Genomic DNA, 14,507 nt, shown 5'->3' with positions numbered 1-14,507 from the left:
AGGCCATGTTGAATCCCTCAGGGCTTACTAACTAAAAGGCAATGTAAACATGTTTAAAAAGTCCATGTTTCCCGTGAAAGTGAAGTGAAGGAGCTGGCTTAAGTTTTAGCTTCATTCCCAAGTGATTCTCTGCGCATAGTTGATTATCCACTGCCAAAATATCTGCTACTTTGCCCTCTTCATTCAACGATTCAAAATATCTCCACCCCCATTTCACATTGGACAATTTATGCAGCTTACATTCAACTTTATGGACACTTTTCCGTGCATCATCTGGGTAAAGATGTGATGCTGTGTGTTTCATTGCATTTGTCAGTGCGAGTAAGGCAGTCAAAAAAAAAAGTGTGGAATTTTGCAAATTGAGAAAGTCCACTTTCGGAAGACTGTTTAGCAGTAAATCCTCATGTCTAAACACCATTCGGCATAAGAAACTCTCGTCTTGGAGTTGTTTTGACTGCTAAAAAGGACAAGCGCTGAACTTGTTCTGGCCGCTTTGGCAGGTGATTATGAAATTGGAAGTGACTTGACACAAACAAATGCACCGTGACCTTGTGGAACCCCAGCTGTTAAATATGCACACCGTCAAGTTCCTACATGTCACAGGCTGTGGTCTGGACATCAGAGTGCAAGGCTATTTCCTCAAGTGTGCACACACACACACCCCCACCTCCATTTCATTTCCTCCATACCCAAACAAAAGCTGCTTCTCTGGGAAAAGTGCTCGGCCACTTCGGTTTGCTGTGCAAGAGCTGCACACTGCGTGCAGGCAGACTCTTTGGCTGCCAGTGTTTCTGTATACATCGCAGAGAACACTCCACCTTGAGCCAGGCCTCATGCAAGACATTTGAGTTTTCCAAAAATAGTCTAGAACAGAGGGGGTTCATAAGGACTTGACCTTTACAGGCAAATGGAAAGGTCAAGTCTTTCACAATTATCAGCTAGAGACAAAAAGCTTTTAACTGCACATGCAGAGCAAGAAGCAGTGTTCATTACCCACAACCCCCTCCCCAGCTTTGATGTGGCTGCTGGGCACAGGAACGGTTTATCCAGGTGGGTTGACAAAACATGCTTCTTGTTTAGCTTGTTTGTCAGTGACTTAACCTAGAGACCTCTTCAAAGCTCATTTTGAGGGAGTGACGTAGAGACATTTTCTCTTAGCCTCCCTGATCTGATGATTCAAAAGCATGTTGCCACCCTGAAAGACAACTGCAACTTTTGAAAAAGTGTCCATTTAAGGGCAGTGGAAACAGGGTGTGATCAGACTTTCCATGTTCTGATAAACTTGTAAACAGTTACTTAAATCCACATGTTGAAGTTATGGAACGGTTGTAGTCATTTCATTAGGGCCTTATGGACAAACTGAGGGAATGTTTGGCTTCTAAATCCACCACCTGGTGTAGCAGTTTCAGCCAAAAAGAAAATTAGGATGTGAAGACATGCTGAAGCTCAATTTTACAATGGAGCCACATTTGAGGTATGGTAACCATGAGCAAATAAATTAGCTGCAAGATAGATACGAGGACCATTTAAAGGTTAGGGACAATGTTAAAGCCCACAGACCGGAAGCTCCAATTAACGCTGCGTTTTGCGTCATTACCTCGTTTATGAAACCCTAAAGTTTCAGAACAGTTCAGCCACTGCTGAGAAAAAGTGTTGTATGGTTTTCCTGGGCTCTGCGAAGCAGATCAGCACTTCCTTAATTTGATGTCATCAGAAATCCTCACCACCGTAGTGCCTCCTGGTCCGGGCACATCCGGTTACGTACATGCAACCGGAGAACTACTCGTAGCTGCTCAGATGCAGAGCACCTTGCCAGAGAGAGGAGCTGAGTTTCTGAGAGCTGGCCTATCTATTACGTCACTTCCAGGTACCTGGCCATTCACGACAGTGGGAAAGCTCTCATTGGCTGGCCAATCACAACAGTCCACATTCTGGGGGTGTGGTTTTGGTCTGAAACAGCGCAGCTGACGAGAGCGTCAGTGAGGAGATATTTCGATCGGCTTGTTTGCAGCGATTAGGAGGTTTTAAATCATGAAAAGTTAATATGCAAGTAGACCTCCATAACTAACATGTGATACAAGCATTCTATGTCACCTTTAAGTCTACCTGGTGAAATCTTACTAAATGCCACCATGAAAACTGAAGTGATCACACATTTGCCCAACTTTCCTTCTACTACTTTCAATTATGTGCAGAAACTGAACCTCTTTCAAAGTACCATCAAGACAATGAATTTGGGTTTTAAAGCTTTTAATGCATGAAATTGACAGGACGACATCATCCTCCTCAGACCCCAGCTTTCACCTGGCTGTTTGGTGGGAGGGGCATCCCCAGGTGGATTCCCACTGCAAGTCCAACCTTCTTGGCTGCATGCTTCTCACGAACCTCAGGCTTCAACTGGAAGCCCTTCTCGTCAAAGCAGTCCAGAGGAGTGAAGCCCAGCGGCTCCTCTTCCAGGAGTCCCTGTAGTCGTGTGCGCCAGGCCTCCAGCATGGCCTTACGCTCCTCAGAAGAAATCAGAGAGGGAGCCCAGAAGATTTGGGGGGCCAGAACCTGGAAGCCACAGTAGTAGAGGATCCCATTCTGGAAAGAAAAAAAAGTGTTAGTGCTGAATTTAACACTTGATTCAGTTAATTAATTCAGAAATACCTGTAGTGGCCAAAGTGTGACATTGATGTCTCCGCTGATGCCATTTTCAGTAAACATGGACTCATGACAGCCAGTGGTGAAGGACAGCATAACTTTCTTGCCCTGTGGAGAAAATCGATAAATAAAATCCAAGGCAGAGCAATGCATTAGTTTAATGAGGCAAGCCGCTTCATTTTTACCTTGAACATTCCATTGCTGTACATCTTATCTTGGGAGTAGGCAAAGCCCAGTGTGAGCACCCGGTCAAACCAGCCCTTCATGATTGCAGGAACAGTGGACCAGTACATGGGGAACTGAGAAAAGGAGCATTTAATAGTAATTTATTCTGGAGCGCTCAGGATTTGAAACACAAATCACTGCGACGACTGCTCACCTGAAAGATGATCAGATCCGCCTCATTGACTTTACGTTGTTCCTCAGTAATGTCCGCAGACAGCTTTCCTTCCTCCCATGCCAGCTTGGTCTCTTCTGCATAACGAAAGTTCTCAGTATCCTTAACGTCACCTGCAAAGACAAGAGAGACGTCCTTGAGGATGGACAGTCAAAGAGTATAGAATGTAAAGCCAGTGTAAGTTTACATACCCGTGATGTCCTCCACAGTAGCAGAGGCTTGAAACTTCATAGCATACAGGTCAGAAACCTCAACAGTGCAGCCCTTGGTTGACAAAACCTCCACTGCCACATTTTTGGCTGCAGCGTTGAACGAGGCCACACTCTGATGGGCATACACAATCAAAACCTTCTTTGCTGTTGAGGCAAGATTAACAGGTTAGAATCAGAAACACCCTTCAGGATTCCCAAATAACACATGACTCACCCATGTTGGACCAAACTGCGGCTTGTGTACTTCTCAAGTTGTGTGTCGATGGAGAAAGCAGCTGAACATGGTGTGGAACTGGGCTGTTTTTATATGCAGGGGCTCACGGCTCATTGTACCCTCACAGGTGCTGTCAATAAGCAATCAATGTCAATCAACCAATCAGCTGCTGGGGCTGTTTCTCAGGACTCCCATCCACACGCTTTTTACTGCATCTAAAAATAAGCTGCAACAGCTGCAGATGTTTTAGCAGTTTTGAATCCACGATTATTCCTCTGCTTTTGTGTAAAGTCTCTGTGGATGTTTGGGAGCTTACACGTACAGCGATGTCTGTCTCTGTGGACAAGATGTTTAAAAATTGTGTGTGCCACCCCTGGTGTATCCAAAACCACATTAAGCACATGTGTACTAGTGGTCCCCTCACTGTAGTCTACTGTTACTGGTTTTCAAGTTCTGTTTTGCTTTACTTTGCTCTAAAAAAAAAATAAAACATCAGTTGCCTGTGGTCGAGTAAGCTCACGAACGTTGCCCTGTGAAAAAAGAAGTCCTGCAATGGAAAGGCAGACACGAGCTGGCACACATCTGGTACCAAAATCAGTCCTGAGCTCTGTCTGTGCAGCCCCTGCGATGGAGGGGGGGGGATCACTGCTGTGTGTTCGCACACGGGTGCACAGGCATGCAACGATGCCACATGAGTGAGACATATGGATACGCTTTGTATGCTATCTTCCTCCCCGGTGCCTCTCCTGGTTTTCTCTTCCTGGGCTGTTGAGTGTGGGTATTTGTCAGTTTGTCAAATCAACACATGGACTGTTAAAAATAAAAAGAAGAATATGAGGCATTCTGGTAGCTATGAGACAGGCTGTTCTCACCATCGCCACATTAGTGTGTTTGTGTTCTCGGTGCCTCACATTGAGCCTCTGGCTACATTCCCTCTGCATGTCTTTTTGTCGTCTGCTGGGAGATAAGTTTCCATGGTTTGTGATGTATTGAGCAACATGATCCCAGGCTGTTTTGTTGCAACATTTTATGTGCATGTTTCACACTTTCTTCCACATGTGTCAGGTTTTTTTCTTTCTTTCTTTTATTAGTTTCTACAATGGTTGAAAATACTCACTGTGGACAGAGCGAGATATTGCTGTAAAATGTGACTTATAGTGCCATCATGTGGCCAATGTAGGAAAATGCAGATCGTCTATAATACAGGCACTATAATACAGGCATTCCTCGAAAAGTAAGGGACAACAATTAAATTAAATTAAATTAAATTAAATTAAATTAAATTAAATTAAATTAAATTAAATTAAATTAAATTTTTGTATGTATCTATATTTATTATATTTTAAAATTTAAAACCTATAAACCTATTTAAAGCAGAATAGTGACATTCAGGTGCTTGATTAAAAATATTGTTGCAAAAAATTGATGTATTAGTGAGTTGGTAATGCTTTTGGGCTTCAGTGTGCAACATCCACGCTTTCTTTTCTTTTCTTTTTTTAACCACTAGATGCCAACATTATCTGGGCTGTTCTCCAGTGAACAAATTTATTAGATGCAGTTTACGGTTTAATCACAGTTGGTGAATATCTGCCAGAGCACTGGGAGGTTAAGGCCAAACTGGGTAATCTCCATCCAGATGGTGAGTCATGAATTATGCTTATATATTGGCAGAGCAGAGTCACTGTCAAGCACACAAACTGCTACCTAATGTTAGTGACATAATTACTGGAATGGGTGTATGAAAATTAAAAAAGACACAGTCACAGCCCTGCAGCCTGGCACAGACACAAGATCTGTTTTATTTGTATTATTTGTCTCTCAAGGGACACACTGTGGTGTAGTGGTTAGCACTCTCGCCTTGCAGCGAGAAGACCCGGGTTCGAGCCCCGGTTGGAACAAGGGCCTTTCTGCATGGAGTTTGCATGTTCTCCCCGTGTGTGCGTGGGTTCTCTCCGGGTTCTCCGGCTTCCTCCCACAGTCCAAAAACATGCAATGTGGGGATTAGGTAAATTGGACACTCTAAATTGACCATAGATGTGAGTGTGAGAGTGAATGGTTGTTTGTCTCTAGCTGTGTGTGGCCCTGCGATGGACTGGCGAACTGTCCAGGGTGTACCCCGCCTATCGCCCGATGTAGCTGAGATTGGCACAGCACCCCCCGCGACCCTCTGGTGGAGGATAAAGCGGTTAGATGATGACTGACTGACTGACTGATGTGTCTCTCAAGGTTTTCAAGGTAATGGAGCAAAAGCACACGAATAAAGAATAGATTTCTGCATACAATATATTACCACACTGTAGGAGCTGCAATATAATTGCATACTATTTATATGAACTATATACACGGCAGCTAGCACCTGTTAATAGCTATGCTGTTTGCTATGGCTTTAAGTTGCACCATTTGTGATCCAAATATGTGATTCATGAGATGACTGCACGTTAAACAGAAGCTTCAGTTTCTCAAACAGCTGCTTCTGTGGCTTCCTGACTTTAATCCAAAAGCTGCTGTTGTGATTCAGGAACATCTGGTGTTTCTGTGTGTTGTTAAATAAATATTGACAGTGCTATGGTGACACAGTATGTACACACAATGTTTTTAATTGAGTGGATGACAAATTTTAATCTGTTAATTTGTTTGATCTGCGATAAGAGACCACTACGTCGGGAAATGCTCTGAATGAAGTGAAAATGTCACTCTTTATTTTTTGCCACATTAACATGTCTCAGTGCTCTCCCACTCTGCCTTAACTGCCCCTGAGGAGTTGGAAACAGGTGTCCTCTGTAATTGGCTGACATTTTCTATTTATGTAATTACAATAAACAAAACTAAAAGCTGCGGCTTTTAAGTTTGAAGGACATCATTTCTTGGATGCAAACTCACATAAAACATCACAAAAGCAATCCCCTGTATAATTCCCCACACGTCTCACAAATCCATCCACTCTGTCTTTTCCATTTGAGCTTCTCTAAAATAGTTATGTTTTATTTAGGGTCCTTTCATTTACATTCAGTCTCCAATTTCCGTGCGCACACCTGAAAGCAAAACTGAACCAAGAGCCAGATTTTAAATGAAAACTGGACCAGAAAAATTTTGTTGAAAAAGATGTGTCCTTCTAATCTGTAAGATTAAAAAGGAAAGTGGGAATAGATCACTGCCTTAACTCAAAAAGAGAAGTCTGAAACAATATATACGTATATGTGTGTGTGTATATATATATATATATATATATATATATATATATATATATATATATATATATATATATATATATATATATATATATGTAGATTATTACTGATAAATAAAACTATAAATGATAAAATAATTTCTTGTGACAGAAAAAGTTGATCTTTTTGGATGTTTAATCGCATGCCTAATTCTGATCACAATAAGTAAATAATAAGTTACAATTGTCTGAAGAGATGATGGTAAAGTCGTCTTTCTCCCAGAGGGTTAGGGTCCAATCCCCTTTGTGCTGATGTCCATGAACAAATCAAAATTCCTCCTTGCAGCTATACGTGAATGGCTGTGTGATAGACAAAGTGTTGTGTATGTGAATGTGAATGTGAATGGCAAAACTGGAGTGTAAGGACTAGTCAAGGATAGAAAAGTGCAATATGAAACACAACTGAACGCAATGTATTAAAGGTGGATTAAACAGAAGAGAATAGCAATGAGGTGTAGTTTACTTTTCACAGACTAGTGTTGTGTCATATGAAGCCTTTACTCTTAAACCTCTCAGGCTTGTTAATTGGCTAGAATAACTGAACAGAATCAACAGAACATGTTTGATAACTGAACTGTTGTAGCCCCGATGTAGTGAGTCATTTCTTAATTTTTTAATCTCAGGCAAATGATTCAAGGAAATATAATGAAAGCTTGTGTTATTGATAATATCTTCTGGGAGTCCCTTGTCTTCTTTCAATAATGACTTAACGAGCATTAAGTGGATCCTTGACTCTTGCTTTTGCAGTGAAGTTGTACCAAAAGAAAACCTTGAGGAATGGAGCAGAGCTGCTGTATTGTCTTCCCTCCCTTACGCCTCTCCCCGCTTCTTCCTAGCTGCCGTAACCATGGTGACAAAGCTGATTGATTAAATATCTGATTCCAAACCGGCAGAAACAAAATATGACAGCAGATGGTGAGCAGACAGAGAGGAAACTGGGTGCGGGGGGGATAAACCAGGGATCAGATTAAAATTTTAAAAAAGAACTTTAGCACTTGCATTTGCCATTTTATGGCAACACATGAGGATGACAGGACTTGGACATGACTGAAGGTGAAGAGGTTGAAAGTTAAGGAAGTTAAAAGGTTCAGTTATTGGATAGCATGTAGGATTGTTTGGTTACTGTAATTAAATATGTATTTATTATTATTTATTATCACACAGAAAATGACCAATGCGATGGACTGCTGCCCTGTCCAGGGTGTGTACCCCCCGCCCCCCCTTTTACCTTATGTCAGCTGGGATTCTCTCCAGCTCCCCCTTGTGTGGACGATACGGTGATAAACAGTGAGTGATTACACTTTAGAAGCTACTGCTGGCCTTCTTTCACTCCTCTCGTGGAGTGTGCAGGCTCCACAGCTGTGGACAGGAAGGCTGCACAGAGGGTTACTAACTCTGCCCCAAAAAAATCATCGGCTGCCCTTTGCCCTCCCTGGAGGAAATATCCAGATCCTGCTGACTCAGGAAAACTATCACAGGAAACCCTTCACACCCTGCCCATCACCTGTTTGACCTGTTGCCCTCAATCAAATCCCACACCACCGCACTGACAAACACTTTCTTCCCCCGGGCCATACAGACATAAATCAGTAAATGTATACCACCCACACCCCGACACACACACACACACACATACAGAGCTCCTCTGCACCTTACAGTCTATTATATTGCTTAATCCCGTGGATTATTTGCTGTTTATGTGTATTTTGTTGTAGTAAAGTTGCACTTATTATTCCATATTTCACCTCTTAGTGCACTGTTGCTGTGTGGAGCACCCACAATTGTGTGCGTTGTACCCTATTCTATTCTATTCTGAACGGTTTGCTGCCTCAGCTTCAAACAGATGGTGTCAGGACTGAGACAGATGAGGAGTTAAACCCTGGATAAATGGTGTAGGCGAGAGGGAGGCGATGACACAGTGCACAGCACAGGGAGTGTGGCAAAAAGCAACGTCCTATTATTCCTACAGACCCGGTTGGAACAAGGAGTTTGACCATAGGTGTGAGTGTTGTTTATTTCTATGTGATGGACTGGCTATGTCAGCTGGGATTGGCACCAGCGCCCCCCTCAGGTGGAGGATAGTGTCAGAAGATGAGTGAGTGAGTGAGTGAGGTATTTGTGGGAGAAGAGTGAATGAAGAATCTGCAGAACTAAAATGGTCTAGCAGAGGTGAATGGACTGAATGTTATGCATTACTAATAATGTGAAGTGAGGCTGTTGACACAAACGGAACCCCTGGACCATTAGACAACACATAGGTATAAAATATCCATATATAAAAAATGATATGATATGAAATGTAGCTCTCTTGGTTTGTTTTGACCTGGACTCATTTCAGCACCAGGAACTGTCCCTAAGCTGACTTAACTGACTTAAAACTGCAAAATATTCCATGTGACATTCTCAGATTCCTTAATACTAACGGCAAATGTCACAATATAGATTAGATTATTCCTAAATTAAAAATTATTAAATGATGTCATGACATCATTCATTCATTCTCTGTGAATCTCTATGGAGGAGCTAAAGCCAGCTCTCAGATGACTGTTATACTAATTTGAAGATTAAAATGTACAGGAGGAAAAATGAAACACCTTATTCTGCATCACCTGATGTGACTTATCCCTCTCAGCAGCGCAGCGGGTCATTCCCAAGTAATGGCCACATGGTGTTTAGGAGAGAACGATAACAGCGTTCACCATATGCCGAGGCGCTCTCCGTTATCACACGTGACTCCAGCTGAGCCGCGTCAGACGGTGTCTGAGACAAACACGTTCTATAATAATAATTTATATATAATATATCTGCAGCCACACAGAGGTGAAGGGATTCCCACAACACCAAGCCAAAAACACAAACACAAAACCTGTGCTTCGGTGTTTGCAGATGTTCTGGCTGACATATTGAACTTAGAGTAACTATTTCATGGGTATCACATGATATGATATTAAAGTTGAACCTGAACTTGTTAATAATAATTTTTATTTACTTGTGAGAGTAAATGTAACCTTGATTAAGCTTGGAGTCGATTGTTTTACAGTCAATTCAATTCCCACACTGACTGAGCCATTCATTCATTCATCTTCTACCACTTTGTCTTCCACAGGAGTGTTGCAGGGGGCACTGGTGCTTATCCCAGCTGACATAGGGCGAAAAGTGAGGCCCACTTTGGACAAATTGTCAATCCATCCCAGGGAGACAAGCACCCATCCTCTGTCACACTCACACCTACAGTCAATTTAGAGTGTCCAATTTGCCTAATCCCCAAATCTGCATACTTTTGGATTGTGGGGTGAAACCAGAGAACCCAGAGACACAGTGAGTAAACCAATCTCCTGCAAATCCTAATGGTAGAGCATGTTTTCTGTAGATGTTTAACAGCTTGTGACCAAACCCTGTGTTGTGCACTTTACTGCTGAGAAATCTACATTTAAACCACCACCCCCCTTCTTGTCTCCAGCTCCAGCATGGAACACAACTTCCCCTGTTTCATTGTTTGTGTTTTAATGGGTACACACAAAAGCAGCTGTTTCACTCTGTTCTTCAAGGAGACATGATTTTGTTCTGTGGTTGTTCTTACTCTTTCTACTGAGACACATGACCTCACTTAACCTCACAAACATGACGTCAGTGGAGGTTTCAGGTGAACTTTAATCAATTTACACACAGCAAGGGTTGCAAATGAGGTCACTGGATTATATGGTTCAAATAAAACAAAATGTCTGCACAGAGAGAGTTTGACTGTGAAGGTCTCTCCTAGGAAACTAACCATTGAATTGTAGATGAATAACACATACATGCAACTAAATTATTATGATAAATTCCAGTTTGAGCAATATACAATTTAATTCTGACAGAAGATGTATTGAACTGTAATTATAGTCAAAGTGTAGACATCTCAGAATGAAATTATTCATAATTTAGTAACATATAGAATACCCACAATTCCAATTCTGAATATGTATGGTACAGTCATGTACTGTTCAGAAGGGACATGTGATATTAGCTTCTAATTATATCTCATTTATCCATCAATATACCAATAACAATATTTCTTTCATAATTTCAAAATAAAAGTGTTTGTTTTGATATGAAGTGATATATAGTTCACACAAAAAAATCTATACATCTACAGATTCATCTATAAATAAATTTATTTTGATATTGAGTGATGGGCAATACAAATTGTAAATATCTGTAATAACAAATGTGGATATGGAAGTTTAATATAATGATATCTGTGATACGTATATTTAAAATCAGAAAGACTAATTGTCTTACCGTGATGAGCACATTGTCATTGTCCTGCTGCTCGTGTCGTCAGCCCACGCTTATGGGCAGACAGGGGGCGTCTTAGTTTGCGCACATCCTGAAAGACGCGGACAGATTTCTCTGCTGCTGAATGAAGAGATACAAGGATACAGACAGAGAGGCGGAAGAGACGGAGCGCGGGTCTACTTCACCTGCACTCACACATGAAACCAATATTTAAACTTGACTTAACCGAATCCAAAACCAGGACTGCATGGATGCGCACGGGAGGAGACAACTTTACCGTCCCCTGCGATGAACTGATGCACTTCCACTGTGTGACATCAATCTGGTTTCTTTAACGAGCAACGTGAGTTGAGATTTGATACTGATAATGCACAGCAGTGTTTGTTTGTTGTTTGTGGGCTCAGCTGATCGCAGGATAAGATTATGTGAAACTGAAGAAGTAAGTTTAGCTTTACTGAAACAATTTAATTATTTATTTGTACATGTATACATGTACACATATATATGTCTACGTATACAAGGAAGACACAATGTAAAACATGTAATTCCATCAATAGTCAGTGTCGAGTGCCAGTTCATTTCGATTTTTAGTTGTATTTATTTACTTTTTTTTATTTGTAGATGATTTCACACGTTGGTTTGTGGGCACTTGTTTCAGCACCTCAGACAGCGCCGCTGTCTGCTACGATCTGTCACAAGGGGGCAGCACGAGTCCCTATCATATTTTAGGGCTGGTTACATTAATTTTCTTTTTAGTCTGAAAACAAATCAACTCGTAAAGGGGATATCCAGTGCTTACCCCATGTATTAGACCACCACAATGTAAGGTTTATGCCACAGCTGCCCTACATTAACAGCATTGGTAATTATCTAAATCATATTTTATGTTCCTCTTATGGTTTATATACCAGCATGTAGAAGCTCTGTAACCAAAATTGTGTTTTTAATGCTAAAATATAATTATTATTGTTATCCAAGACATTTCTAATTTAATGTTTTACAAAAAAAAACACAGAAAAATACAGGAAAGCAAATTATTACTTATTGAGTGAGATGTCAAATTCCTGAACAGAAAAGGTTGTTTTAGTGGTTGAATGTCATGCATGATTAATTGATTAATGTGGCACAAATGTAGGTATAAAAAGGTGAACTCAGTTTGTTATTTGTCAAATAAATAACAATAACCTGTTTAGTTAAAACACGTTTTTCTAAAAAGTTTATGTTTTCTCATTGTTGCAGCTGGTCCCTATAAATGTGTTGCCTGTTAATGTTGTAAAATGACTTCAGCTTTATGCAAAGTCCACGAAAAGTGCTGTACATGTGCTGTCTTGTAAAATAGTTTGTGATTATTTGTTTCCTGAATTCTGAGCCATATAATATTTTCTGATTCTTCTGCAGGACGTGAGGACAGTGAGATGATGCTCAGTCCTCAGCAGGCGGACACACAGCGCCCCCTGGAGCTGGATGTTCACTGTGGCTCTGCCGAGCGCGCGGATGGAGAGGCCAATGCGTGTTCCGTGCGCGCGACCGCCCTCAGCAAAGAGGAGAAGAGGCGGAGGAGGCGCGCGACAGCTAAGTATCGGTGCGCGCACGCCACCAGGGAGCGTGTCCGTGTCGTGGCCTTCAACGTGGCCTTTGCAGAGCTGAGGAAAATCCTGCCCACGAGCCCACCAGACAGGAAGTTGTCCAAGATTGAGATCCTACGACTCGCCGTTTGTTACATCTCTTACCTGAGTCACGTGCTGGATGTTCAGGTTGTAACACGATGATGGAGGAGGAGAAATAACTGTAAGCAGCCATGACAGATCAATACTGACATGCCATGTATTCCCTGAATCATGTGTGGGGTTAAAATGACAAATGAAACTCCAAACAGGACAGACACACTCCAGCCTGATGCATCATGGGAATGTTACACTGATATTTCACCTTGCATAACCACCTGTAGTGTTGCTGCTGCAAACAAGTAAGGAAATTTGAGTTTGAACCAGTTTGAACATATTTATTTCAATTCTTCAAAATAAATTCTCACTGCTTTTATACAACCGTTATTTTTGATATCTTTAAAGTCGAGCAAAGCCATTGATCTGTGATGTGATTTGCAAACATTTGAGATTTTTTATTCTTATTCCGTTTGTTTGCAGGTGATTCTCCAGCCCACACACACACACACAAACAGGACTGCATTCTAATCCAGGGGTCTACAACCTGTGGCTCTTCAGCCCCTCTGCAGTGGCTCCCTGTAGCTTCAGAGAAAAAAAGACATTTTATTCAAATGTTCGTCTTTCAAAGTGAACACCTCTTATTGCCCAAGGCGATTAATAAAAGTGTTTTAATAATTTGTCAACTAAAAATATTGTCACATCCTAATGGCGCCTTTCCTCTACACGGTTCCAGAACAACATGGCTCAGCGTGGCTCCGCCCTACTCGTTTTTATTTTTTTTTCGCTTTACCGTTAGCGACAGTACCTGGTGCTTTTTTAGTACCTGCTCTGACGAGGTTCCAAGCAAGCTGAGCCGACACTAATGGCGCTTTTCCATTATACAGTTCCAGCACAGCTTGACTCTACTTGGTTTTATACGTGACACACACAAAGAAGTGACAAGTAAAGCAGTTATTAGTAAGTAATGAATCATTAGAATCAGTTCATTAAAAAGATTAGTTCAGTACTTCCTGTATGACCGGAGTGCGGTCACCAAATACGCCACACTCCTCCTATATGTTGGAGATTAACACTTTAATGTCTTCATTTGGAAGTCTTTTTAAATGATCTTCAGTCCAGCATTTTTCGGTTTGATTTCTTTCTGATTATTATTCCAGCGTCGACACTCCGTGGCCGGCAGTCTGTCCATGTCACATTTAGTATCGGCTCAGCTCAGCAGGTACTGTACATCAAATGCCATATTTAAAAACCTCCCCCAGACTCAACAGACTTGTGTTTGAAATATGGAAAGCCATTCATTATAACACTTAAATGAAGTCATGTATAAAATTTGGATCCACATCCCAGCAGGTTACATGAGCTACACAATATCCAAACAAATTATGGAAGGACACAAATGTTAGCTGTTAGCCTACATGTGCCAAAAGTGTTTATTTGTGTGTGTTTTCCTTTGTCAACAGCTATAAAATGTTAACAGTTTTATATTTCAAAAAAACTTTAGTTATTTTATCTATATATATATAAAACTTCATGTATTATCTTCATTGTATGGGTCATAATAATGTTTTGTGCCACCAGATTATTTATATTTGTAGAGCAGTCAAAAAATGGCTCTTCTGATACTAGAGGTTGCAGACCCCTGGTTTAATCCTAATCTAAACCTAAGGACATTTTAAACTGTGGTTAAGTTAAGGCCCCAAAAGTAGGCCCTGAGTCCCAGTTCTTCAGAAATCAGGCTCTACCTTATTAAGGCCAGGTTTTGGTCTCCATGAGGACTACCAGTCCTTACAAGGTCAGTGTTACTGCCACAAAATGGCTAATAGACATAGCAAACACAAAAATACACACACAATGAGGAAATGACACACTTTTT

At 41.2% G+C, this 14,507-nt stretch overlaps 2 protein-coding genes across 2 annotated transcripts; one reads left to right on the top strand and one right to left on the bottom strand.

Moving 5' to 3' along the window:
- Window positions 1-2,233: 2,233 nt before the first annotated feature.
- Window positions 2,234-3,541, bottom strand: LOC122765188 (ribosyldihydronicotinamide dehydrogenase [quinone]-like). The gene is made up of 6 exons (XM_044019321.1): window positions 3,467-3,541; window positions 3,232-3,396; window positions 3,023-3,153; window positions 2,829-2,942; window positions 2,650-2,751; window positions 2,234-2,583 (listed from the first exon to the last, which is right to left on the bottom strand). Exons 1-6 carry the CDS (start codon window positions 3,468-3,470, stop codon window positions 2,287-2,289), a joined length of 813 nt encoding a protein of 270 aa, XP_043875256.1. The 5' UTR covers window positions 3,471-3,541; the 3' UTR covers window positions 2,234-2,286.
- Window positions 3,542-10,313: 6,772 nt separating this feature from the next.
- Window positions 10,314-12,739, top strand: LOC122765093 (helix-loop-helix protein 2-like). Its single transcript, XM_044019166.1, has 2 exons — window positions 10,314-10,335; window positions 12,369-12,739. The coding sequence occupies exons 1-2, from the start codon at window positions 10,314-10,316 to the stop codon at window positions 12,737-12,739; spliced, it is 393 nt and encodes a 130-aa protein (XP_043875101.1).
- Window positions 12,740-14,507: the final 1,768 nt, after the last annotated feature.

This window comes from Solea senegalensis, linkage group LG2 (assembly GCF_019176455.1).
Source record: "Solea senegalensis isolate Sse05_10M linkage group LG2, IFAPA_SoseM_1, whole genome shotgun sequence".
Classification (NCBI taxonomy): domain Eukaryota; kingdom Metazoa; phylum Chordata; class Actinopteri; order Pleuronectiformes; family Soleidae; genus Solea; species Solea senegalensis.
Note: the sequence above shows the minus strand (reverse complement) of the source record. Positions and strands in the feature narration are given on the sequence as shown.